General features: G+C 33.0%; 2 protein-coding genes across 2 annotated transcripts in view; one reads left to right on the plus strand and one right to left on the minus strand.

Annotated features, from left to right (window-relative positions):
* Window positions 1-19,126, plus strand: part of LOC106685392 (xanthine dehydrogenase) — a 61,094-nt gene extending 41,968 nt beyond the window's left edge. The window contains exons 21-27 of the mRNA XM_014428025.3: window positions 1,470-1,598; window positions 2,398-2,528; window positions 3,653-3,746; window positions 5,082-5,243; window positions 5,850-5,946; window positions 11,619-11,729; window positions 18,371-19,126. Of these exons, the coding sequence (XP_014283511.1) occupies window positions 1,470-1,598; window positions 2,398-2,528; window positions 3,653-3,746; window positions 5,082-5,243; window positions 5,850-5,946; window positions 11,619-11,729; window positions 18,371-18,438 (792 nt within the window). The 3' untranslated portion in view covers window positions 18,439-19,126. The remainder of the gene's footprint in view (window positions 1-1,469; window positions 1,599-2,397; window positions 2,529-3,652; window positions 3,747-5,081; window positions 5,244-5,849; window positions 5,947-11,618; window positions 11,730-18,370) is intronic.
* On the minus strand, window positions 5,940-16,925 carry LOC106685391 (uncharacterized). Its single transcript, XM_067051054.1, has 3 exons — window positions 16,796-16,925; window positions 14,376-14,472; window positions 5,940-10,584 (listed from the first exon to the last, which is right to left on the minus strand). The coding sequence occupies exon 3, from the start codon at window positions 10,355-10,357 to the stop codon at window positions 6,419-6,421; it is 3,939 nt and encodes a 1,312-aa protein (XP_066907155.1). The 5' UTR covers window positions 10,358-10,584; window positions 14,376-14,472; window positions 16,796-16,925; the 3' UTR covers window positions 5,940-6,418.
* Window positions 19,127-27,219: the final 8,093 nt, after the last annotated feature.

Consider the following 27,219-nt stretch of genomic DNA (forward strand, 5'->3'; position numbering starts at 1 on the left):
AATTTCCCAATAAACAGACCTTTACTACCTTCGACATGGCATATTAATATTTGCATAAATTTAACCATTATGTAATCTTATTGTAACAAAATGATTCTCATTAATGACAGCAAATTCGCTCTTCTGTCCCTTTTCTTGTATAATTCACTGACTTTTGTAAGCACACCAAAAGTCCGGTGGACACCCTGCAGATATTACAGCCTCAATACTTTAATGATTTCACTTTCAGATTATTTTTTATTAACAAAAACTTTTTTAAAGCACAAATTGAGTCGAGATTTATTGTGGGTTATAACAAATTGATAGTACCTACTAATCATATTCAACCTCCTGCTTCTTATGTTTTTGTTTTTCTTAATAACAAAAGAAAAGTATTTCATCTTCTGGGAGATTTTCGCTTGTTGAAACATCATGATCGATTATAATGTCTTGAAGTTGTTATTGTTGGCTGAGGCTTTAGGGCGTAAAACCCTGTGGTCATCAACACCCATATAATGCCTGAAGTTATAGTATCAGGAAGATTTAAATTATTCATCCACAGGTTGCAAGAGTTGAATCACTAACTCAGATGAGATCATCCGAGCTTAACTTCATACCAAGCTTGTTCACAATTGTAAGAATAGCATCTAAAATGGATATTTTGGTTCTTCTGCTTTTTATCTTTTTTAAAGAAATATTTAAAGAAACAGTTCTTGTGAAAATTTAATTTAAGTTTATGAATAAAGTCCAGATTTATTGGCTTCATTAAGTTGTGTAAGCAGGAAAAAAAAGTTCAACGCAATGCAGTGATGTTATTTTATTAGAGGTGGGCAATTATTAGTAGTAGGGCCTTATTTTCTTTCTTTTGCAGCCCATCATGAATTAAAACATTTGTTATCATCGAGAGACTTTTTATTACTGTGATATTCATCTGAAATGATTTTTATTTCTTTAAAACACTGAGAATTTTTTATATTACCCTATAACTAGAAGCTCCTTTTTGTGCAAACCTGAAATTTTGGGAAAGACTAAAATTTTAATCAGGTCTTTGGAAAATGTTGCAATGCTACATTTTATTTCTTAGAAATGTGATGTTTTAGTAGAATTCAATGTATTAAACAGTCCTATTTCCTCTGTATAAATTTCAATCAGGCTCTTTTTTCCCAGCAAATTCACTCATGCTGTATTAATCCACTAGAGATGCACTTTCTGCCTCTCCAGAAATCTTTCCAAAAACAATACCATTTCAGTTTTAAAATTGTTGAAGATAGGAATCATTTATTTACTCCCATCAAACCTAGCCGCCTGCATCCAGTCAACCTAGCCACCCTCTGACCAAAAAAAGGCTGTGCTAACCATGGTTATCATTTTAATAGCATCCATGTACAGTTATGTTTAATTTAATCGTAAGTAGTAAAATGTGAAAGAAAAAAAAAAAACTCCTATTTAAAAATAATTACTAAAAATATATATATTTTTTTATGTTTAAGGTTATCCAAGTCTGTGCCTATGCACTTGGAATCGACATGAATATGATCAAAATTAAACCGTGTTATAACATGATTTCTCCAAATGACAAACCTACAGGAGCTAGTATAGGCACAGATACCATAACATATGTAAGTATTTATAATACTTTTAGATTTAAAATAAATGAGTTTAATGCATATAAAGAGATAAAATAATGACTTTAAGAAGCCTCTGAACATAAATAGAATCTATGTGTCTCATAGTAATCTTATTTTATCCCTATTAGACTGAATATACCCCAAAAGATATTGTCACAGAAACCTGGTGGTGGCAACAGATCAGACTAAAAAAAAAATTACAGTCAACCATCATTTTCAGGCTTTTGATAGTGCTAAATTAATAAAGCAAACTAAATGAATTTAACAAAAAAAAAATTATAGGGCAACAGAATTTGGCAAGTGTTATCAAAATAGTACTGAAACTAATTGTTCCATGTTTCATATAAATCTGAGGCAGAAATTGTCATGGCCTGGGTGATTTGATATAGTGTGACCCATAACTTAATCTAACAGACCAGTTCTCATGACCATGTTCTTTTGTATCAATATCTTCATGAATCTGTGCAAAAATAAAATTTATTCCTTTAAATCTAAAATAAAAATGTTTATTAAGTAAAGAAAAATCAAGATACACATGTTATCATAAACCTCTCCTACGGTCAGGTCTAATACACCTCTGTAGACCTACAATATCTTAATATCTACAGAAGTTATAATGATATTACAGAACACAAAGTACAAACCTCGTAAGTTACAAAATATTAGTGCCCATACTACTGATCAGTAAATAAACCTAATAAGTAAAGTAAGTTTGGTTTACCAAAACAAAGGTTACTTTAAATTTTATTGCTTACTAACTTAAAATTTTTATCCTGGGAATTTTTTTCAGGCAACATTGAAATGCTGTGAGGAACTTAACAAAAGACTGAAACCAATTAGGGATACACTGATTAATCCTACATGGATGGATATAATAAAAAGAGCTAACCTCGTAGGAGTTGATCTACATGCATCTTATATGTAAGGGTTATGAATATCAATTATATAAGATGAAATTAACTGAAATATTTTAACTAGATTTAATCTGCAGCTTCTGGAAGCTAACAAATTTAATTTAAATTTGTCATTTTCTTAATCCATACATAACACGTGCGTACCAAAAACTATAATTTTTCTTTTTGCTGCTTTTTGTCACTCACACATCGATCACCAGCACATGGGTATTTCATGTACTGACAAGCAGTGTGTCATGTCGAATTTTAGCAGTAGTTCCCATAATAAAAGGTAATAGTATTAATTCATAGTACAAGTGGAGAAACTAGTGTGGTAATGATACTAATACTTATTTTTTCATGATAGGGATGACAATTAGTGATATTACAGGAATTAAAAAATACCAAAGTACAAGTTACTATTGTACAAGTTTGTGTAATTGAATTAAGATAAATCTACAAGACTAATAGTTATTAGTTTGTACTTTATTATGAAACAGGACCCTGGTGGTCCATGGTACGTGGGAAGGGTTTGACAGCACAGAATTCATGAGAAATTATTGCTAAAACTACTTATTATTACATTAATTGATGTTTTATTGTTAACTAGGCAATCTTAACAGGCAAATACTTAGTTAAAGTGCTTCAGAATGCATTTTTAAGCAACTTATTATCAAATATTTTCCATGAGGGACCCCTCTCTTTGTCTTAAGTCAAGAGTGGGGGTGGGCCATGGATAGTTCAATTGCTGGCTTAGTGGGTCGCAGACTCCTTTGAGTTGGGAACCACTGGATTATGGAGACTGTACCGTATTTTATTTTTTTATTTTTTCATAAAATGTTAGTAATTGTTATCCATCTTCTTTTTTCATATTTATTAAAAGAAACAACAACCAATATTGCTAGCATAATACTGTACCATGCTACATAGCTTATATGATTATGCATCATTGCTTGCATAATACTGTATCATGCTACATAGCTTATCTGATTTATTTCATTTTCTTATTGATGCTTACCAAAATAAAATTCCTAGGAATTCAATCTATGATTATTATTACCTTGAATTTGGGTACATAAAACCACTGAATTAATAAATAAATCGTTCCAGTTATTTGATATATCTTTTTTTTATTATTTCTTTTATTAACAGGTATAACATACTAGATCCAGTTCCCAAACCATATTCAGTATATGGAGCAACAGTACTTGAAGTAGAAGTAGACATTTTAACAGGGCAGTACCAGGTATAATCTTTTCAATATACTTATAACATACTTTGGGTACTAGTTCACAAAACAAGCTCTAACATAGGTCATAGGTGTTGCATTTAAATTCAGAACTCACTTATACAGAATGCTATAACTTAGTATAGGTACAATCTATACTGAAAAGAATTCATTTAGGGATTTCTTTATTCCTTTTGAATGAGCGATAGTCTGTAGCTATGAATCTAGTTAAACAGGCAATAATGATAGTATAAGTATATGTTGCATTTCATGCTAGTAGATCATAAGTTGTGAACTAATACCATATTTTTTACATCATGTTATAAAAATTTGTATTAGATACCACAACAATTTACTTCGACTTAATCTTTCAAAACAACATTATTCTATTACTAGAATTTAAACTAATCAATCTCTTCTCATTCATACAACTAGAACGTATATATTTGGCAGTGTCTTCTAAGAGCTCAAGGTAACAAGATGAGTACAAGTTGGGTCAGAAAAAGTTTATTTATTTTAAAAATATAGTGCAAGTGGTTTTGCTAGTAAATCAGCGGAACAGCAGTATGACAGTTAATTGTCGATTGACTAATGAAGCTATACAAAATGGGGCGAAACGTCAGAAAATAAATAGTTGTTAATTATTTTTTTTCTTTTTGACTGCAACCCCTGATCACCTTCTTTATATTTGAAATTATATGGTCAATTATTTATTTATATATATATACACACACATATATAAGATAAAGATTTTTTTATTCTTTTTATAAGAGAAATGAATATTGGGTAGTAAGCATTTTGTTTCTTTTGCTCTAAATATGAAATACTTTAAGTTCCTAATATTTTAAATACTCTTTAATGATAAAAAAAAAAAATTTTAGGTGATTAACCAGGCGATGTATCCTAAAGGATACACAGCTTCCTCAACTTTTCTTTAAATTTTAAGATTAAGAATACGCTACCTAAAAGAGATTGGTTTTTAACTTCACACATAAAAACAGAATGCTTACCCGTAGTACAAATTATTTTATTTTATTTTTTAAATTCCTGAAAACTTATAAAACTTTTATTTATCCTAAGCAGGCCATGTATCTTATAAGATATAAACTTGAAAGTATTATTAAATTTAGCTGAACTAATTTTTTTTTTTATAGTGCGTGCGAGATGCTTTTTATGTATTTATTATTAAATAATTATTATTCTTTATATTAATATTAAGATCCGTAAGTAAAATACTTCTGGTTCCGGGTCAAACAAGAGTATTTAAAAACACCCATGCCCAACTCTGCTAAATTTATACCTTATAATTTTAATATAATATTGTATAGTTTTAGAAACTTAATACTTTTTTAGATTGTAAGAGCAGATATCGTAGAAGATGCAGGAGAAAGCTTGAATCCTCTAATGGATTTGGGACAGATTGAAGGAGCTTTTATAATGGGACTAGGGTACCTGTCAAGCGAGAGGGTTGTATATGATGAAAGGGATGGAGCCTTATTGACAACTAGAACTTGGGTAAATAAGTTTATTATAAAATATAAAACAAAATTTAACAGAAATAATATTCAACACTTATTTTATTATAACTTCTATTTTTTTTTTCATAGTTTTTATGCTAGCTTTACAATGTTTTTTTTTTACCATGCATACACTATTAAAAAGAGAAAAAAATCAAATGATTTATACCACTATTTCTTATTTTAATAGTAAAAGTTTACAAAGTGTATCACAATGTTACTCTGCAAAAATACTGATGCACAATAGTTTTAAATCTAAGAAAATATATATGTTCTTGAAGAAAAACAAATTAAAAAGATCATTTCTAAATTTACTGTAACAACGAAAAATATATATGGTTTGTGCATATATAAATAACTGATCAAAATTAATAATTAACTTTAAAAAAATGAACTAATAACCATTTCTATTTTAACAACATAATTACTTACATAAGTATTTAGTTAATAAGTTCACAAAGAAAACTAATAATCACAGCACTGAAACTTATGAACTAGAATAAAAAGAAAATAAATGTTATTCTAGATACATTTAATTTTACATTAATTTAACAATATATGGTCTTCACATTATACATTACTGATAAATAATATTTTTCCCTAGAATTATTGGCCACCAGGACCAAAAGATATACCAATTGACTTCAGAGTTACAATAAAAAAGAATGCAAGCAATCCACTAGGAACACTACGTTCAAAAGGTATACAAATCATTTTAGATTGAAAAGCTATTATGCTTCAACAAATGAGTATTAAAGAATAATTGCTAAATGGCTATAATTCAAAGAGGTTATGACAAAAAATGAATTGGAATAGCACTCTTATATTACAGAAAAATAATGTAAAATCACACAATGTTACATTTAAAATATATATATATATATATTTTATGTCAAATCTCTAAATCACACTGTGCACCAGAATATGAATATTCCAAGTCATGACTTTATTTTTTATATTCTTCCATAATAATGATGATGGCTTTTTCATAAAATATCCAAATCTACTGGAATATTGAGCCATAAAAACTTGTGAAATTCTAAGTACTCTAATTTTTATTCTAGATTCAGTCCTAGTAGATCCATTGTCAGTCACTGATAGATAATCATTCATCTGCTCAATAAGAAGGATAGCAATTTCAGCCCTAGTATTAGCAGGTCCATCATGATGGGCCTATTTCCTTCCATCAAATCTTTGAGATCTTTCCCTTGCAGCCTTATTATAGTTACCTGACTCCCATCCACTTTTTTCAGGTCTAGTTCCAGATTTTTTATGATTGCTTGACTCCCTTCCTCCTCCTCTTTCAGTTCTAGTCATGGAAGGCCTTTCATGACCATCTAACTCCCATGCACTTGTTTCAGGTCTTCTACCATTATCATCACCGGACTCCCATCCACTCACTCTTTCATGTTGAGTCCTGCTAGGTCCATCCTGAAGGACAGACTCCCATCCACCAGTTCCTGGTTTTATTCTGGCAGACCTATTGTAACCATCTGACTCGCCTCCACCCACTCTTTCAAATCTAGTCCTAGCAGATCTATCGTGATCTCCAAACTCCCAAACACCACTTCTTTCAGGTATTTTCACAGGTGGACTAGAGAGGTCATCTGATTCCCCTTCACGCCCCTTTTCAGTTCGAGTCGCAGGTCCACCCTGATGGCCTAATCCACCTGTTTCTTTAGTTCTTTTATTTGGAGGAGGTCTATCATATTCGTTTGACTCCCAGCCACTTGATCTTTCAGGTTTTGTACTACTAGAATTATTATAACTGGTTAACTCCCATGCAGAGCCTCCTTCTAATCTATTATTAACAGAAAGATCATAATTATCTGACCCCCATTCAGCCCCTCTTTTAGTTCCTCTACAAATAGATCGTGCATAACTATGCATCATGTGGGACTCACATGCATCTATAGTTTCAGGTAATGTTCTAGCCAGTCCACCATAAGTGCCTGACTTACCTCCACTCCCTCTTTCAGGTCTAGCTTGCTCACTATAATTGCCTGACTCCAACATATTTCCTGTTTCAGGTAATATTCTAGCAGACCCACTATAATTGTCAGACTCCCATGCTGCTTCTCTTTCATGCCTACTACCAGCAGGTCCACCATAACTGGCTGAGTTCCATTCAGATCCTCTTTCCGGCCCACTATAATTGTCTGATCCCAATGTAGGGCCTCTTTCAGGTCTATAACTAGCAGAACCATCATCATGGTCTGGCTCCCATCTAACCTCTCTTTCATGCCTACTACTGGAAGGCACTCCATAAGAGTTTGGTTCACATGCATTCCCTATTTCAGGTCTATTATTAACTTGCCCACTATAATTACCTGACTCCCACGTATTTGCTGTTTCAGGTAATATTCTAGCAGACCCACAATAATTGTCTGACTCCCATGCAGCCTCTCTTTCATACCTGCTACCAGCAGGCTCACTATAACTGGCTGAGTTCCATGCAGATCCTCTTTCCGGCCTACTATAATTGTCTGACCTCAATGTAGGGCCTCTTTCAGGTCTATAACTAGCAGACCCACCATAATGGTCAGGCTCACCTCCAATCTCTCTTTCAAGTCTACTACTACGAGGCCCATCATAACTGGGTGAGTTCCATCCAGATCCTCTTTCCGGCCCACTATAATTGTCTGACCTCAATGTAGGGCCTCTTTCAGGTCTATAACTAGCAGACCCACCATAATGGTCAGGCTCACCTCCAATCTCTCTTTCAAGTCTACTACTACGAGGCCCATCATAACTGGCTGAGTTCCATGCAGATCCTCTTTCCAGCCTACTATAATTGTCTGACCCTAATGTAGGGCCTCTTTCAGGTCTATTATAACTAGCAGACCCACCATAATGGTCTGGCTCACCTCCAGTCTTTCTTTCAAGTCTACTACTACGAGGCCCATCATAGCTGGCTGACTTCCATGCAGTCCCTGTTTCAGGTCTACTACTGGTAGGCCCATTGTAATTGTCTGGCATGGATGCTGCCCCTCTTTCAGGTCTACTATTAGCAGGTCCACCATAATTGCCAGACTTCTGTACAGGCCCTTTTTCAGGTCTTCGACTCACCCTGGATCTGGAGCTAGACTCCCTTGCATCCGCTGTTTCAGATGGCCCACCATAACTGTTTGTATCCCTAACAGCCATTCCGTCAGATCTACAACTAGGATCACCATAATTGTTTGACTTCCTTCGATCACCACTTTTAGTTCTCCTTTTAGCAGACCCTCCATAACTGGTTAATTCTCTTTTATATACTGATTTGGAAGCCCTAGCTGACCCATCATGATTACCAAACTCCTCTGCTTTATCTCTAGAGTTGCCCCTCAAAGTCCTACCAACATATGTCCTAGAGTAAGTTGCTTTATTATCGCTTGATACATTGCAAGAACGAGTTGCACTATACTTACTATCTGCCTCTGTAGACCGAGAGATACTGCCACCTTTTAATGGGTTGCTATCATCTTGAAATCTGTTTTTTTTAGGGTAGGAGCCACCCTTCGTTTCTAAGTGTTTAATCCTGACTTTGCTTAAACCATAGCTCATTTGGAAGTTTTGTTTTTCTAAATATATAAAGCTGGTTTCCGGAATTCTAAGAATGCCAAAAAAATCTTTTGTTTCTTCTTTGCCACCTAATATAGTCCATTTTTTTATATTTGGAACCTTGGGATTTTGCACACAAAGTCGTTTAATAAGCTGGTCATTAGGAATCCTACGCCCAGGGAATGAAATTCCCACTTTGACATTTCTAAAGATGTCCTTTAAACTACCAATTTTAAGCTTAACAACACTGCTGTTGATAGAAAGGCTCTCAACACAGTTAACCAACCAGGCCTTGGAAGCCTCACTGTCACAAGAGAGAATGCAGGCTCCTGAATTATAGCTATAGCCACTGAATTCAGGATGCAATCCCTCACGTACGTCTAACTGATCTAATTTAGAGGTCAACTGATCTCTGATTTCTTCTCCTTGACCATAAGTCAAAAGCGTTGCAGGATAATCAACAGGCATTATTGCAATCTTACAACCTCCAGCTTTAGGTGCCTTAGAGAGATATGAGTGATTTGACTCACTGGGTTTCTTGGGATAAGTGGCTGAAAAACTATTAGGACGAACTGTCGCACTATTCACAGGTTTCTCTGTAGAAGAAGGGGTTGAGAATCTAGGAGGTACTAAACTTTCTCTTTGACTGGATTCAGCATTCTTTAATTTTAAACCAGTAAGGTCAGCTGCAGCTTCATGAACAGCCTGAGATTTTAAGTACCTAGCTTTAGCTCTCTTTCGTTGTTTTTTCTTTTGGTTGGCTGTAAGTGGCTTGGCATCCAAAGAGCTCCATTCCTTATCATTAGAAAACATTGGCTGACCAGGGGAAGAATTTACTTCTTGATTTTTATCAACTTTTTTTATCTGGTTTACTTCTTTTTTCTGATTTACTTCTTTAATCTGGTTTAACTCTTCTTTATGGTTTACTGCATTTTTATTAACTTTTTTTATATGGTTTACTTCTCCTATATTGTCTACTTCTTCTTTCTGATTGACTTCTACTATATTTTTTGCATCTTTCTGATTTACTTCTTTTATCTTGTTTACTTCTTTCTGATTTACTTCTTTCATGTTGTTTACTTCTTTCTGATTTACCTCTTTTATGTTGTTTACTTCTTCTTTCTGATTAACTTCTTTAAAATTGTTTACTTCTTCTTTTTGCTCTACCTTATCTTTTTGATTTACTTCTTCTTTCTGCCTAATTTCATCTTTCTGGTTTACTTCTTTTATATTGCTTACTTCTTCTTTTTGGCTTATTTCTTCTTTAATGTTTACTTCTTCTTTCTGAATAACTTCTTTTATATTGTTAACTTCTTCTTTTTGCTCTACATTTTCTTTCTGATTTACTTCTTCTTTTTGTCTTATTTCATCTTTCTGGTTTACTTCTTCTTTCTGGCTTATCTCTTCTTTAATTTTTACTTCTTCTTTCTGAATAACTTCTTCTATATTGTTAACTTCTTCTTTTTGCTCTACCTTTTCTATCTGATACACTTCTATTTGCTTTACTTCTTCTTTCTGATTTATTTCTTTAATCTGGTTTGCTTCATCATTCAGGTTTACTTTTTCCATCTTGATAATTTCTTTTTCTGATTAACTTTTTCTCTGTGGTTTATTTTATGTCTTCTTTACTTTTTCTTGATTTAATGCTGCTTTCTGGTTTATTTCACCTTCTTGGCTTACTTCTTCCTCCTGGATAAATTTTTTTCTTTCTGGCTTACTTCTTTCTAGCTTGCTCGCTTCTTAAAGAATGGATAAATTCCAAGAAGCCTCTTTCAAAATGGTTGTTGTCTCAGCACCTGATTTCAAAGAAAACGAAGTAGTTAATTTATTAAATTATACTGAGGACATTTTGGTTCCCACAATTACACTGAAGATACTACCACCTCTCACTGTATTGAGCATTTAATAAAATGTGCGCCTGGTTCCCCAAGGGGGTCAATATAGGACAGTATACATTTTATAAATTTTCTGCCATTCAGCCTCAGCTTCAGTACCCTCCACATGGCTCGGGTGTCCAAAAGATTGCTAAAACAGACCAGAGTTCAGGCTATCTCCACCTCTGTTGTTTTCACGTCTTTTGGACTCCTCAGGAGGCACCACATGGAGGTGACAATTGGCATTGATAGGGATAGGAAGAGCAGGGATGCCGCAAGCAGTGTGCAGGGCACTTTAGCTTGGTTGATCCACATGGAGGGGATGAGACTCCAGCCCTCTCATCCCTCTCCAGCTCTCCCATAGCCATATCCTTTAGCTCCATAATTGCTACTAGCAATTAAAAGTTGATACCTCAAATAGAATGAGAGGCATATAGGATGAAACAATTAATGAATTTTAAGCGCAACTGAAACATTGATGAAAAAATTTGTAAGAAATAGTTATTAAAGGGAAGACATTTTTACAAAAATATCTATTATAGGAAAAAAACCTTATTGAATATAATTCTATAAATCCATGAAAACTAATTTTGGCACATACTCCACTACTATTTGGTAAAAAAAAAAAAAAAAAAATAATTCTATAAATCCATGAAAACTAATTTTGGCACATACTCCACTACTATTTGGTAAAAAAAAAAAAAAAAAAAGAAAGAAAAGTAAAAAGACAACAAATCCAACTGAAAAAAATTGAAGTTTCTAACTACTTTATTAGTGGTTCAGGTTGGACCTTAAGACATGCAATGTTCAGGTAAGAATTAGACAAAATTTCCTTCCAAGAACTTTAAAACATTCATCAAACATGGTCAGGTAAATATAATAAAAAAAATAAAATATCCTGCTGCTGTCAGTCAGTAGCCTAATTCTTGGTTGTTAACTAAGTTAATATTTTTCAGCAACTGGTGAACCTCCTCTATGTATGTCTCTGACTCTTATCCATGCACTGAGGCAAGCTGTTAAATCAGCAAGAATGAATGCCGGATATAAAGATGAATGGTTCGACTTCAGTAAGTACAATTTAAATCTTCATAGAAACATTCAAATCAAGCTATGATATCATTTTAAGGATACCATAAATTTGGACTTGAAAGGGAATATATAATATTATTACCTTTAACACTAGTAAACTTGTATTTACTTATAGTAAAAAATTAAAAATTAAATAAAAGTTTTATCAACTATTATTTTCAAAAAAGTCGGTTGTTATTTTTAAACAATATAAATTTTTTTTAACAATTCAAACATTTGAACAGTAAAATATTCCAGAAAAGTTTAATAAATCATATACTCCGGCGGAATTTACTCTCTAAAAGTCCTTAACAATAAAAATGGTGAGAACAGAATTCAGTTGAGAATATGCATCAGGTAAACTTAAAAGGAGGAAAAATTAAAACACCATAAACAAATAAAAACCATAAGGCTCTTTCAGATTTAAAGAATACCAAGTCTCCAGGAACAGATCAAACAATACTTGAAGAAATATAATTAAATACAATGACAATACAGAAAGTAGTGAAACCGCTTCCATGGATATGAAGTCATGATGATGAAGGACATGTAGGCATAGAAGCATTTCATTATACATGACCCCACATAAACAAATACTGATAGTATGTATAAAAATGTTATTGAATGGGCACACTCTTGATAAAATGGTATCTTCCTTTTGGTAATAGGTTTAGTATTTTCCCTGAAAATGAGTTCTACAACAGAAACAATCATATAAACATATATTATTTCTGTTGGAGAATATATATATATATATATAGGTATGTGATATGGCCTGTTTTGAACCATATCATTTACCTGTTAAGAACAACAGTTTGGCAAATTCCATGAACCTAAATAAGCTCAGAGGATATTAGGACATTAGCTCACACTGTCAAGAGTCGACAACCCAATAGGTAATATTCATCATGAACCTATCACATTGAAAGATGGTATGATAAAGTTTTTTATCCTAAGTACGGTAGAATCAACTATGGATGACTCTACCAGGCTAAGGTTAAACAAATGTTGTTTACTGTATGTATTCCCGTATATATAACTTAGCTTAAAGTTGCCTTTAAGAACAGCTTGAATAGCTGTAATTTATTCAGCCATTATCGATTGGCTTTTTTTTTCATGAGCCGCCTAAGTTCTCCTTTTTGTAAAGCTAGAACTTAGGCAACAAACAGACTCCTTTGTTAATGGAGAACTCTCAGGGCCTTTCCTAGCCACAATTTATCAGTTGCTCTGTTGCCAGATCTGCTAGTTTCCCAGTATCAATGCGACTCAAACATTCCTCAACTGGGCAAAGTTGTTTGTTTAGAGCTCCTTTGCAATCCTCTACCATTTTTGAATGAGTGATGTGGCTACTTAGTGTCCCTTCCGCTGCCTACTGTCAGCGTAGTGTTATAAATTTCATCCTTTAGCCTCTTCTCGGACAGAGTTCTAGCGCAATAGTTTATAGCTAGTATTTCAGATTGAATACCAAAGTATAATTCTCTGAGAAAATAAAAGTTCCACATAGAGATTAATCATTTCTCCAGATATCAGCTCCTGAGCCCTAGAGGTAGACAGTGAGGGAGCCATCCTTAGGAGAGTTAATACTATTACGTGGTCAATGCCACCCTTTTTAATCAGGATTCTAATAAGACTGCAAATATATATATAATCTGATGGTCCATTATTTAGTAGATTATTCATATCTGGAAAACTGTACAGCAACTTAAAGTCCTGAGATATAGGTCAGTTGAAAATTAACTTTAAAATTATTATTTCACTTTTTTCCCCGTAATATTTGATACATTACTACGCACCTCTTCATAACTAATGACCATTACAGTGGTTCATTTAGACAAATTACAATTAATGCATATTTTTAAAATAACAATTTTAATTCATTGCATGTAATTTCTATTCTATAGTTTATATTTGACTTATAACAATAACATACTATTTTAAAAACTCAATTATGAATCCACTTATAATAAACTAAAAACAAAAATATTACTCATTGGATCATTCCACGTCAACTCACTTTTAAAGCTTACTATCTCAGATGTTCGTCTAATTTTGGACAGATGTTGTATAGGTGTAGACTCGGAAAAATGTGAAATTTTATTAAGGTATGTCTACTCAGTTTTTAATTACACAGAGCTGTTAAGTTCTTATAAATGTGCAAAAAAAAAAATTTATAATTGCTGCAGAAGCTTCCCTAATTCAGCTACATATCCATATATGTATCTATTCCATAATAGGTGTCATTTTACAGTATATCCCTTTTAAATAATATGCAACCCTATATAGGTTAAGATAAGTTTATAATTTCTCAAAACCTAATTAAAATTTTTTATTTTACTCAGAAAATACTTATTTTCAAATTTATTGATTGAATAGGTTGTGTTGGATGTAAATCATAGGGGAAAATATAAATTTGGGATGGAAATCTATACCTATACAACATTTGCACAAAATTAGAAGAAAATCAGAGATGTTAAGGTTCAAAAGTGTGTTGAGGTGACATGGGATGACTCGAATAAAAGTTGTGGTGACAAATTTAATCACACACCCAAATGCATAATAGAAGTATATAATATATTTAATAATAACAAAAATGGGGGAAAAAACTTTGAACAATTAGAGATAAAGAATTGGAGAAGTAAGATTACCTCAGACTGGTTTGAAAGTGAATCTTAATCTTAATTTGGTTTGCCCAAATTAATGACAGCAGTAGCAAACTGAATACCCAAATATCAATTCTTTCATCTGAAACGGAATGGAATTATCATATTACTCATAACTTATTACTAACAAGGGGAGGCTACAGAAGTGAGAACATAAATTTCAATGAAACTTTTTTTTGGAAAAACTAGGTCAAAAAATATTCGAAACATTTCTATGATTTCATACGAATGCACCTTAGAAGCTGAGACAAAAAATATTGTATGTACTTATGGCAATTAATTTTTAATTTTTTCTGCCTTGGCTCTGTATGGATTTGAAGGTATATACTAATCCATACATACTAATCAATTTGTTTTCTTGTGTGAAATAAGAAACATTATTGATTATGTAAAATGAGTGTACGCGTATACAAAAAAAAAAGATACTTCTAGTGAAGTAGCCCAACAAATTTTTTTTAAGAAAAATCAAGTCAGGTTTGTTTTTGTAATCCTTTTAAATACGATTTTTCATTAGAATCAAAAATCATAAATTTCTGCTCTTTCAGCCTATATAAATACTTTTCTGAATTTATGCCTTTATAAAAGAGAAAAAGTAATTATTTTTTAGGACACTAAAAGGAATTTGACTTTGTTTTTTCTAACAAAATATTTTATTGACCTACTTTATTGGAAGTGATTTTGTATAAATTCAAACTCATTTAATACAATCAGTAATATTTTTTCCTTTCTCTATACAAGAAAACAAATCAGTTGGTATATAATTACTTCCATTGTGCTACAATAATTTTGTTTATATTTATTTATTACCAGATTGGCAGGTGAGTCTTACATGGTTATTATAAGTTTGATTTTTTTTTTAACAATTGATTATGGGAGATAGTCTCTTGCAAAAGACACTCCAAACTATTAACATTGTAACTATTGAATAATTGTGAATAAGAATATAGGTATAATATTGAAACATTTAGAACCAACAAACCAAGGTTAGATCAGATATTTTTTGGGGGAGAAACTAAGTTGATATAAATTTTCTGCATCTAAACAAACCTTAAATATGAATTTTCATCGCAATCAAAAATAACATACTCGATTACCTTTGATGTTTTGATACAAGCAAGAAAAAACTAATTTTTTTTTTCTTTGAAGATTCATATTAAAGGTTTTCTAAGGATAACAAAAATTGATATGACTTTTTTCATTAAAAAAAAAATAATTTGTTGGCCTACTTTAATTAAAGCATCTAATGTTTTTGTAATTTTTTATATATTTACGCTCATTTAATACAATCAGCAATCTTTTTTTCATATTTTATCCAAGAAAACAAATCAACTAGTGTACAAAAATCTTTAAATCCATTCAGAGCAAAGGCAGACAACTATAATATAAAAAATTACACGCTGTCATTATAATGGACTCCCGCTGATTTAGACCATTCCAAAATCCATACAACCCCTTAATAAAAAATTAATATTTGATTTTATGGATATAGTTCATAATTAGATACATTCAATAAAATACAATAAAAACACCTTAATATTCTAATTATAACAGCACTAATTATAACAGGCTTAAACATTCTAGTTAAAATACCAACTCTTTTCATTTATTTTATTTTCAAAATAAAATCTAAGATATGCATTGAAATTTGGTAGGGTATTTATTTTCCCAAGTTCTTAATCAGCACATTTAATTAACCTTTTGATTAAGTTAATTTTCACCAAAAAAATTCAATATCACCAACAATAAACAAAAATCATTCAAATTGGTGTTCCCATATCCATATTCCCTTGAAAGTTATAAGTAACATAATTATGAGAGATAGTTGACCGTGGATGATAAATGAGGAGAAGATGGTTGGGGGTGCGGTCAATGAAACACAAATAAGTATGACTAACTTATTTTAATGTGCCGACGTTTCGGCTAGAGTTTCTAGCCTTTTTTTTAGCCCTGAAGAAGGCTAGAAACTCTAGCCGAAACGTCGGCACATTAAAATAAGTTAGTCATACTTATTTGTGTTTCATTGACCGCACCCCCAACCATCTTCTCCTCATTTATAAGTAACATAATTTAAAAAATGTTAAAATAAAATATATGACCCTAAAAGTTCAATAAAAGGGACTACATAATGTGAAAACCATATTTCAGAAGGAAAAAGTTATTTAATTACTTTATTTGCCATATGATTACAGAAACAACACTAACTAAAAACTATAGGCTGTTTACAATTGTTTGTTATAGTTTACTGATATCCTATCACAAAACTTAAAAACCATATTTTTAATTCATTTTAAAATCATATTTCTCACAAAAGGGAAAAAGAAGTTAAATCGATTGAATGTTCCAGCCTATAATTTTAAAAAATCGCTAGAAACAAAAAAAAAATAAAAGTGAATAATTATACGTACTATTGACAGATTACCATCAGTTGGCTGCTAATAACATCGAAATTAAATTTTTTAATGAAAAACATAGAAATCATGTAACTCTTATTACATTATCTCAAATAACCATTTAAGTATAACACTACATACTTTAACTTGCTGGGAGGTTAAATTTGACTTTAAGATGGCGTCACTCTGCAGTTTATTAAACATTTCCAAGGAGGTATACGAATGTTTACGAATAGTAGACATTCATAAAGAAGTGGTCAAAGAGAAAATGAGTCATTATTTATTATTAAGTGAACACTAAAATGAAAAGATTTTTTGGAAATCGAGATAAGTATCGATTCCTATAGTAAAACACCCAAGGAATCCAATGGTTAGGCTTTTCTTTATTTTTTTTCTTTCAAAACAAATCAAAATATTAAAAAAAATTACATTAATAGCCTTGGACGCAATTTTAGTTTGTTGCAGAAAGCTCTGGCATCACAATTTCGTCATAATCTGTACCTTCACCTTAATAAATTGGGACATAAATCTTTATTTTCTTTCCAAAAACGACCATAATTTTCTGATCAATCAACTGGCCATTTAATCTTTAGTGATTATTTCTAAAAAGAATATCCGAGAATATAAATCCATTATTTCATACTGTCCCGCCCAAATGACTGAACTTAAGCAAAATGTTTCATAAGCCATTTTTTTAATACTTACATTATCGATATTGTGTTCGTACAATGTTAATTCAGTTCCAATGATGGTTAAAACTTAGGATGTTTCGATACTTCCGATACTCTGTAGTGTCAATACTTACCATTTAATACTTTAGGGGTATCAATACTTTTTGTGTGATACCAGTATCCCTTCTTTTGATTCGATGAGGGCCCACTGTAGCTTACTCATTGTCACACGTCAATCTGAGGATTGGATTTAAAAAAATAAAAAGGGATATTTTTATTTTTCTGATGATGCAAAAATTCGTATTTCTAGGTTTCTCGAGCTGGGAATAAGAAATACAATTTTTTTAAACAATAATACAATAGTTTAACAAAAGATATTGAAGCTGTAATGCGATCGGGAAAGAGGATGGTCTCGGCTTTTACGTTCGAGTCGGTTAACTAATTCTTCCATTTTTCTCTTGTTATTCATCAAAGTCTTTAAAGTTTTGTATTTATTTATTATTACATTATTTATTATTTCTATGTGAACTGAACTGTTAAAATTTAATAATTTAAACCCTTTCAGACAATTTCAATGACGATAAGTCCTAGCTGATATTGAAGACCATATAAGTACATTGACCAGACATGTCCAGTTTAATCAAAATTTGATAATGCACAATGCCATTCACAAAATGAAAAACTTGACCCCACCCCCCCCACCATAGTAAGAATAGGATAGTCACCTGTAGATAACTAGGCAAACATCAGCTTCGCTGTGGATTGCTTTAAAAAAAAAAAAAAAAAAAAGTTACAACTAATTTTCTAAATGCAAACCGACTTTCAATAGTAACCAATGTTTTGGTATTAAATTAAAGTAAGCAATAAAATATGCTGAGGTAATATTAATCATCATTTATTTTTATTTTTTTAATTTCAGATCCACCCTGCACATTTGAAAAAACATTCCTTACAGCTGGAACCTCAATGAAGCAATATTCATTGTAATTTACCAACTTCGAATATGAAATTTTTCTAAATGATGGATTCGTTTCATATATTTTTTATGAAACTCAAATTTCTCTATAAATAACTTGTAATTATTGAAATAACTCTTTTTTTTTATTTATGATTACTACTTTTAATAATAATAATATTTGAGAAATATGTATGGATATATTAAATTTTTAAAAATAATTTTAGGATTTACAGGCTAAAAGAACATGTAAAATAAATTTGGAAGAAAATTTATTGATCTTTTGTAACTATTAAAAGGAAGATGGCAAGGGTGTGATAAAAAATAACTCTAATAATTAAAAAACTAATAAGTTATTATGAGCCAACATTTCGTCCTACTTTGCAGGGCTTCATCAGGACTGAAAAAGATGCAAACAACTTATTTTCTTACCCTGACACACATTCTTACTTGTTTGTATCTTTTTCAGCCCTGATGGATTCCTGAAAAGTAGGGCAAAATATAGGTTCATAAATAGTTTTTGCTATGTAAGTTATTTTTTACCACACCCGGAGCATTAGAAAAGAAAAAGTTAAGTTTTGAAATACAAATTCTTATAAAATTACTTCAGTCCTAGTTTAAATCTTAATATTTAGTTTTAATAAATAAACATAATAAAGGTCTTCTTCATTTTCCCAATATGAGTCATTAACCCAGTAAGGTACATACAATCCAGTCTCATTTCCATCTAAAAATAAAGTCAATCTCCCCCCCCCTTTTTTTCAAAATGGTTTCTAGTGTGCTCCTAGACACCATGTAAACTTAGACACTCACAATCAATAATAGTTACTCAGATAAATTAATATGTATGCAATTATTATATTTTTTTGTTTGTTTACGCCCTGCTTGGTCATCATTCTTAGTAAGTAAAAATGAAGCTAAAATTACAAATAGTATTGGCCAGACCCAAGTATTTTTCATTTACATTTCCAAAATCTTGAAGTTAAGGCCAATTCAGACCCAGGATCCTAGCTGTCCACTGTGTCTTAGTACCTGTACGCCAATCTTATAAGCTAATGGTGCACGAGAGAAAAAATATGAGAACTGCTGCTAAATTCTAGACCGTCCTTCTGAAAGTTATAACTAAAAGGGCTTACCTAATAACCATGGATATACAATAAATAAGAATTAATGACTGGATGATTTTTATACTATCTAGTTGGGTGTACTGAAATTACCTTCCTTGTAAAATGCTCTTTATCTAATTATCATTAATTAAATCACATTTCGTTGAAGATGAGGCAAAGGCCCTGAAACATTTTCTTAATATTACCTAAAAATACATGCAGTAAATTTGATCTAGGATCATAATGGAGTGTCATGGGCATGTTGAGAAACTACCCATTATTAAAGGATATTTATGGAGGAAGACAATGTCACTATAACTAACTAGAAGGAATATCGATATGCTCAAGTGAGGTGCTAAGTTTATCCTCAATGAAAGAAGAGTGGAGAAGATTGGTGATAATCCAGGGATTGGCTTAGCTGGACCTAAAGACTGTTACCCTTCTTACTCACAGGAAGAGCACCATTCGACCTTCTACGAGAAAAATATCAGCTAAATACAATAGTTTGACATATCAAATATTTATTTCTAAACAGCATCATTATCTTCTTGTTGAAAAAATATACATTTTTTAATTTAGTCCCTAAACCCATAACAATAATAATAAAGAATAGAATAAGAATTTACCATCAAATCCCCTATAACTGATATTTTCTTTTCAATAAAAAAATTTAGTACCATTCTAAACAAGAGATGCACAACCAGAAAAATGACTAGAAGTGGTACAAGTAACATATACAAGAAAATTATGGTGTTGCCACTTTATATATATGGGTTATGCTTCTAAATTACAAAATTGTAAAAATTATAACCATAGTGGTCTGGCATTTGCTTGTAGCACCTAGTTTGGGAACCACTGGCTTAGGTCACCACAGGGCTGTTGGAGAACTCCAGTCGATTCCATTAAAATGTCCTACATCCATACCAGGTCTAATACCAACATTTGTTAATGTTACTCATTTCAGAGCTGAGGGTCCAGTCAACATCTTGCCTAACAAGTGTTATCAGTATAAATATAACCCACCTGACATAGAAGCAAGCATTGCAATCAGCCATGGAGTATTGCTTCACGTCAATTCAAACGCAAACTGGACACAGAAACACCAACCCATAGGGTTCCAAGCAACCTGTAGCTCTTAGGGTTCCAAGCAACCCGTAGCTCTTAGGGTTCCAAGCAACCGTTTAAAATAATGCTATCAACATGTTTTGTAAACGGTAATTTAATTTAGTTCCAGTTTCTTCAAATACTGAAGGGAGTCTAACTATAATGAAAAACAATTTATGCCAACATGTTGACAAAATTGTTTTTGGGCATTACATATTTATTTTATAATGTTAATTCAATTACTCACCATTTACATTTTCTTCTGTACGTTTCATTATGTCTATTTCTTTTTTTTATTTGAACACTGTCTGCTTTTTATTTTGTACAACTCTTACTTCTACAATATTACATTTTATCTGCACCCCTGATTTTCTTCTCTTCATATCAATCTAGGGTTGACTATTAACACCTCATTACACTAATTTTTATTCTTTCATATAAAAAATATAATAATAATTAATATTGCACAGCATTTTCTTTCTTGAACTTTCAAAGGAAAATAGGTACTAAGTATTTACAATACTGTTTAATTTTGAAAAGAAAGTTGTGGTTAAAACCACTCATGCCCATGTGTGCTAACCGACAGGAGAAAACGAACCCTTCAATAGACTTGGGAGAAATCGAATGAACATTCATTATTGGATAAGAGCACTTGTGAGAATTAAAGATTTGTATTTGATGATAGGGATGGAGTCTTAGTAACAACTAGAACTTGAGTAAATATATTTATTAAAAAAAATAAACATCAAATTAAAAAGAAATAATAGTAAAATTAATTTAATTAAAACTTCTTTACTTTATAGTTCTTCTGTTAGTTTACAAAATAAACAGACTATATTCTTACTTTTTTGATAAAACTATAGCACACATCTACTGATACAACAAAATAAAATTGAATAATAGATGCCACTATTTCTTAGTTTAACGGAAAAGCTTACAATTGAAAATATGTAAAAGCCAGAAGATTGTTTTCAAGTTTATTAAAATAGAAGTAAAGCATAAAACAATCTTAATTTTAAAACCTCGTAATATGATTTACACAGATCAAAAGAACTGATTTAAATGAATATTTATTTTACAAAATATTAGGCTTATTCCAACAATCACTTTCGACTTAAAAACTGTCTCAAGCATTTTCTACTTGCGTTCAAGTCTTCCCGTTTCAAAATCTGTACTTATTGCAAATGCTTCTGATGTTCTAAAGTGGATATTGGAACAAACCTACGATGAACAGATACATATTTCTATTTTAATAACACATTTGCTTAAAAATATATTTGATCAATATAATTAAAAAGAAATCTGGCAAATGTAATAAAGATATACACGAAATGCAATAAAAAACAAAAAGTCCTCCATATTATTTTGAAAACATTTAAAATAAAACAGTATGAGGTTTATAATACCATCAAATAATACATTGATGAAAATTAATATTTTTTCTCAACATTATTAACCACCAGAACCAAGACATATCATGTGATTTCAGAATTGCAATAAATAAGAATGGAACCAATCCACTTGGAACATTACATTCAAAAGGTATACAAATTGTTTCAGACTATTGCTATTATTCTTCAACCAATGAGTGTTGAATGATTATAATAATCTGTACTTGCTTTCAAAGAGATTATCACAAATTAAAATGAACTAGTATAATAGTACAAAAAAATCATGTAAAGATGTAAATAGTTTACATTTAAAAACTAAAAACGCAGTATGGTTGGCATTATAACATCAATATTACCATTATATTGTTTTAGAATTTTCTAGTAAAGATGATGGTTGTTTCATGGAATGTTCTAACAAGACCATAACAACTCGTACAATTCAAGTACCTCTATCTATCTTTCTTCCAGGTTTATCCCTCGTAGGTCGATTGACAACCAGCCATTGATAGATTAACACCTGCCCTTTTAGGAACTATCTTTTTCAGGTATTGGATTATACAAAATTAATATTTTATGAATAATTTATGGTCTCCTAGTGAATAGAAAGTTATTTGGCTCAATCCAGTAATCACCAGGTTTTTCAAGTCTGGTTTCAGTAGACTTTATATTATCACCTGATTCCCTTCCACCCACTATTTCAATTCTAGTTGTAGTATTCTTATCATCACCTCCTAATTCCCAACCAGTTTTTTCAAAGTTTGTTTTAGTAGTTCTACTATTATCAATAAATTCCCTTCTAATTGTTCTTTCATACTCAGCACTACCAGGTCCATCCTGGTCGGCAGGCTCCCATCCTTTTGTATCAGTTCTTGTACTAGCAGGTCTTCTATGATCATTAGATTCAAGTCTACCCTCTTTTTCACATCTAATGTTAGTAGGCCTATTAATTTCACTTAACTCCAAAACATCTCTTCTTTCAGGTACTTTTCTAGCCAGCCTATTATGATCATACGACTCCCATCCATCAACCTTTTCAGGAATAGTTCTAGTGGGTCCATCCAGATGAACTGACTCCCATCCACCACTTTTTTTAGGGATTTTTCTTGTAGGACTATCATCTTCTCTAAACTCCCATCCACTCCGTCTTTTAGGACTCATTACAACAGACCTATCATAACTATCTGACTCCCAAGCAACCCCTCTTTCAGGTGTGGTTCCAGCATGCTCCATATAGTTGTCTAACGCTAATAGAGCTTCATTTTTAGGTTTGTTACTAGCAAACCTGTCATAATTGTCTGATTTCCACACAGCCCCTCTTTCAGGTCTACAGTTAGCTTGCCATTCAGAATTACCTGACTCCCATGCATCTGCTGCTTCAGTGGATGTTCTAGCCAGCACACCGTAATTTCCTGGGTCATATGCAGTCTCACCATAACTACCTGAATTCCATGCACCTCTCATTTCCGGTATTCCAGATGGCCCACGATAGTTATCTGACCCATATGCAACCCCTCTTTCAGGTCTACAACTAACTTGCCCACCAGAATTGTCCGACTTCCATGCATCTGCTGTTTCAGTGTATATTCTACCTGGCCTAACATAATTGTTTGATTCATATGCAGCTCTTCTTTCAGGGTTAGTACTAGCTGACCCACTATCATGCTCTGAGCCAGCTACTCTTTCAGTTGTAGAACTAGCAGACCCACCGTAATTGCCTGACTTCCATGCATCTTTTATTTCAGGTCTATTACTAGCAGGTCCACCACAACTGTCTGACTCCCATGTTATACCTCTTTCAGGTCTAGTGCTAGTATGTCCACTATAACTGCCTGCCTTCCATGCATCCACTGTTTCAGAAAACATTCCAATTGGGCCACTGTGATTGTTTGCTTCCCATTTAGCTCCTCTTTCAGATTTACCACTAGCAGACTCACTATAAATGTTTGAATCCCTTGGAGACCACTTTTCAGATCTACTATTACTACCCCCACTATAATTGTTAGACTTCCATGCACCTCCTCTATCAGAACCACCACTACAAGGTCCAACATAATCACCCGATTTCCATGTATTTGCAGTATCAGGTAATGTTTTAGGCAACCCAGTATAACTGTTTGATTCCCAACCATCCATTCTTTTAGACCGAGTAGTGCCAGGCCCACCATAGTTTGACTCGCTTGCATTCCCTCTTTCAGACCATGTGCTGGCTGGTCCACCATAATTGTCTGCCTTCCATGCATTTGCTGTTTCAGTTAACGTTCTAGTGGGTCCACTATAATTGTCAGATTTTCGTGCAATCTCTCTTTCAAGCCAATTACTAGAAGGTACACTATTATTGTCTGAATCCCATGTAGTCCCCCTTTTTATTCTATTACTAAATCCACTGTGATTTTCAGCTCCTTCTTTCAGTTGACAACTGGCAGAACCACCATAATTGTCTGACTCGCACACAGCTCCTCTTTCTGATCTGGTACTAGTCGGCCCACTATAACTGGCTGACATCCATAAAGCCCTGGGCGGTTTGCTGATAGCAATGTCACCACAATTGTCTGACTGCCAGGCATATTCAGTTTCTTCAGGTAAAGTTCTAGCCAGATCAATATGACTATTGGACTCCAATGATGCTCCTTTATTAGGTAATGTTTGAGCCAACCTATTATGATTATCTAGCCCCCATGGAGTTCCACTTTCTGGTCTATTACTTGTAGTTCCAACATAATTGGTTGATTTCCATACAGTCTCTCTTTCATGTCTACTACGGGCAGTTCTGCCATAGTTCTCCGACTCTCCTGGAACCCCTCTTAAAGGTCTAATACTAGCAGGTTGATCATAATTGTCTGACTCAAATACAGCTCTTTTTTCTAATTTTGTACTAGTACACCCATCATTATTTCTTAAATTCCATTCTGTCTCTATATTAGCTCTGCAAGTAGCAGGCCTAACATAGCTGTCCGACTCCCATATATCTGCAGTTTCTGGTGATATTCTAACTGGCCCACTATAATTGGAGGACTTCCATGCATCTCTAGTTTCAGGTAATATTTTAGTCAGCTCGGTATGAGTATCTGACTTCAATGCAACCTCTTTTTCAGGTCTACTATATCTAGTTCCACCATAATTATTTGATTTCCATTCAACTTCTCTTTCAGGTCTACTACTAGCAATCCCACCATAATTGTCTGACTCACATGAGGACTCTCTTTCAGGTCTAATACTAGGTCCAGTATAATTGGGTGACACCCATTTATATTTTGAGCCAGAGGTCCTGCTAGGCCCATCATGAGAAATTAATGCCCTTGTATTATCACCGGAGCTGCCTCTCAAGATCCCAGCACCCTCTGTACCAGAATTATTCACTTTATACATTTTTAAATTTTCATTGTAAGATCGGGTTGCAGTATACAAACCCCCTGATTCAGTAGTCTGATAGATACTACCGCTTTTCACTGTGTCGTCAGATCTTTTCTTTGTAGGAATGAAGCTACCTTTCTTAACATTCTTATTTGGTAAGAAGCCACCCTTCTTTTCTAAGTATTGAAGCCTGACTTTGCACACACCATAGTCATGACCATAGCTCATTTTCAGGTTATGGCTCTCCAAATATTCGAAACTGAATGAAGGAATTCTAAAGACGCCAAAAAAACCTTTTTCATTCTCTTTGCCACCTATTGCTATCCATTTTTTTATTCCTGGAACCTGGGGATTTAGCTCACTAAGTTGTTTAATAAGCAGTTTATCTGGAATTCTACTGCCTGGAAAGAAAATCCCCACTCTTACTTTTCTTAAGATGTCCTGTAAACAACCAATTTTGAGTTTAATACCACTGGTGATCGAAAGAGTTTCAATACAGTTAACCAACCAGTCCTTAGAAGCCTGACTGTCACAGGTGACGATATAAGCCCCTGATTTAAAGCTATAACCCGTGAATTCAGGGTGTATTCCCTCATCTACTTCTAACTGATCTATTTTGGAGAGCAGTTGTTCCTGGATTTCTTCTCCTAGCTCTTCAGTCAAAAGAGTTGAAGGATAATCCTCAGGCATTATCGTAATTTTGCAACTAACAGCCTTAGGATTAGAAGATGAGGGACATGTGTGATTTGGCTCATTATTCCCAGGTCTCTTAGTGTAAGGGGCTCCAAATAGTTTCTCAGAGGGGAAATTTGGCTCATTACTCCTAGGATTTCTGGTGTAAGGGGTACGGACAGTGGGTTCAGCATCCTTCAATTTTAAAACATCAAGAGCTGCTACATTTTGATATATATCTGTTTTTGGTAATCGTTCGAGTTTCCTTTTATGTCTCATTTTAACTGGATTAACAGTTTCAGTAACAGTGGAAATTATAGAAGATGAAGGGTCCCTGTAATTAGAAAATTCTGCTTGCATAGAGTGGCAATTTACTTCAGCTTTTTGGTTTACTTCTGCTTTCTGGATTAAATCATCTACTGTGTTTTCTTTTTTCTGGCTTACTTCTTCCATCTTATTTAATTCTTCTTTCAGACTTACTTCTTTATTTATCTTATCTATTTCTTTTTCCTGATATATTTCCTTCTGGTATACTTTTTCTTTTGTTTTTACTGCTTTTTCCTTGTTTACTAAATCTTCCTGGTTTCTTTCTTTCTTCTTTGTTTGTTCTGTTTTGATCACTTCTTGAAGTGTTAATAAATTCTTGGAAGCCTCTTCAAAAACGTTAGTTGACTCCTCTCTGAGAGCATTCGATTTCAAAGAAAACAAATTCTCCTTACAACTCTTTAATTTATTATATTTTATTAATGACATTTTTGTTCCCACGAGTATGGGGGTTCATTGTACTGCAGGTACTACCCCCTCTCCCTGCAGCAGGCATTTAATACAATGGGGTGCGCCTGGTTCCCCAAGGGGGTCGATATAAGACAGTATATTTTTAAACACCCTCTGCCATTCAGCCTCAGCTCGAGCTCCCTCCACCTGGCTTGGGTGTCTACAAGATTGCTAACAGATCAGAATTCTGTTCTGTTCTGGCAATCTCCGCCTCTGTCGTTAGCGAGTCTTTTAGACTCCCCAGGGGGCACCACGTGGAGGTGACAGTAGGCGTTGATAGGGATAGGGAGAGCAGGGATGTTTCAAGCAGTGAGTAGGGCACTTTGATTAATCCTCATTGAGGGAGGAGGAGACTCCCCCACTCATCTCCCTCTCCAGCTCTCCCATTACCCTATCCATTTGCCCCCTAATAGTA

This window comes from Halyomorpha halys, unplaced genomic scaffold (genome assembly GCF_000696795.3).
Source record: "Halyomorpha halys isolate HHAL.00 unplaced genomic scaffold, Hhal_1.1 Scaffold689.1, whole genome shotgun sequence".
Taxonomy (NCBI): Eukaryota; Metazoa; Arthropoda; class Insecta; order Hemiptera; family Pentatomidae; genus Halyomorpha; species Halyomorpha halys.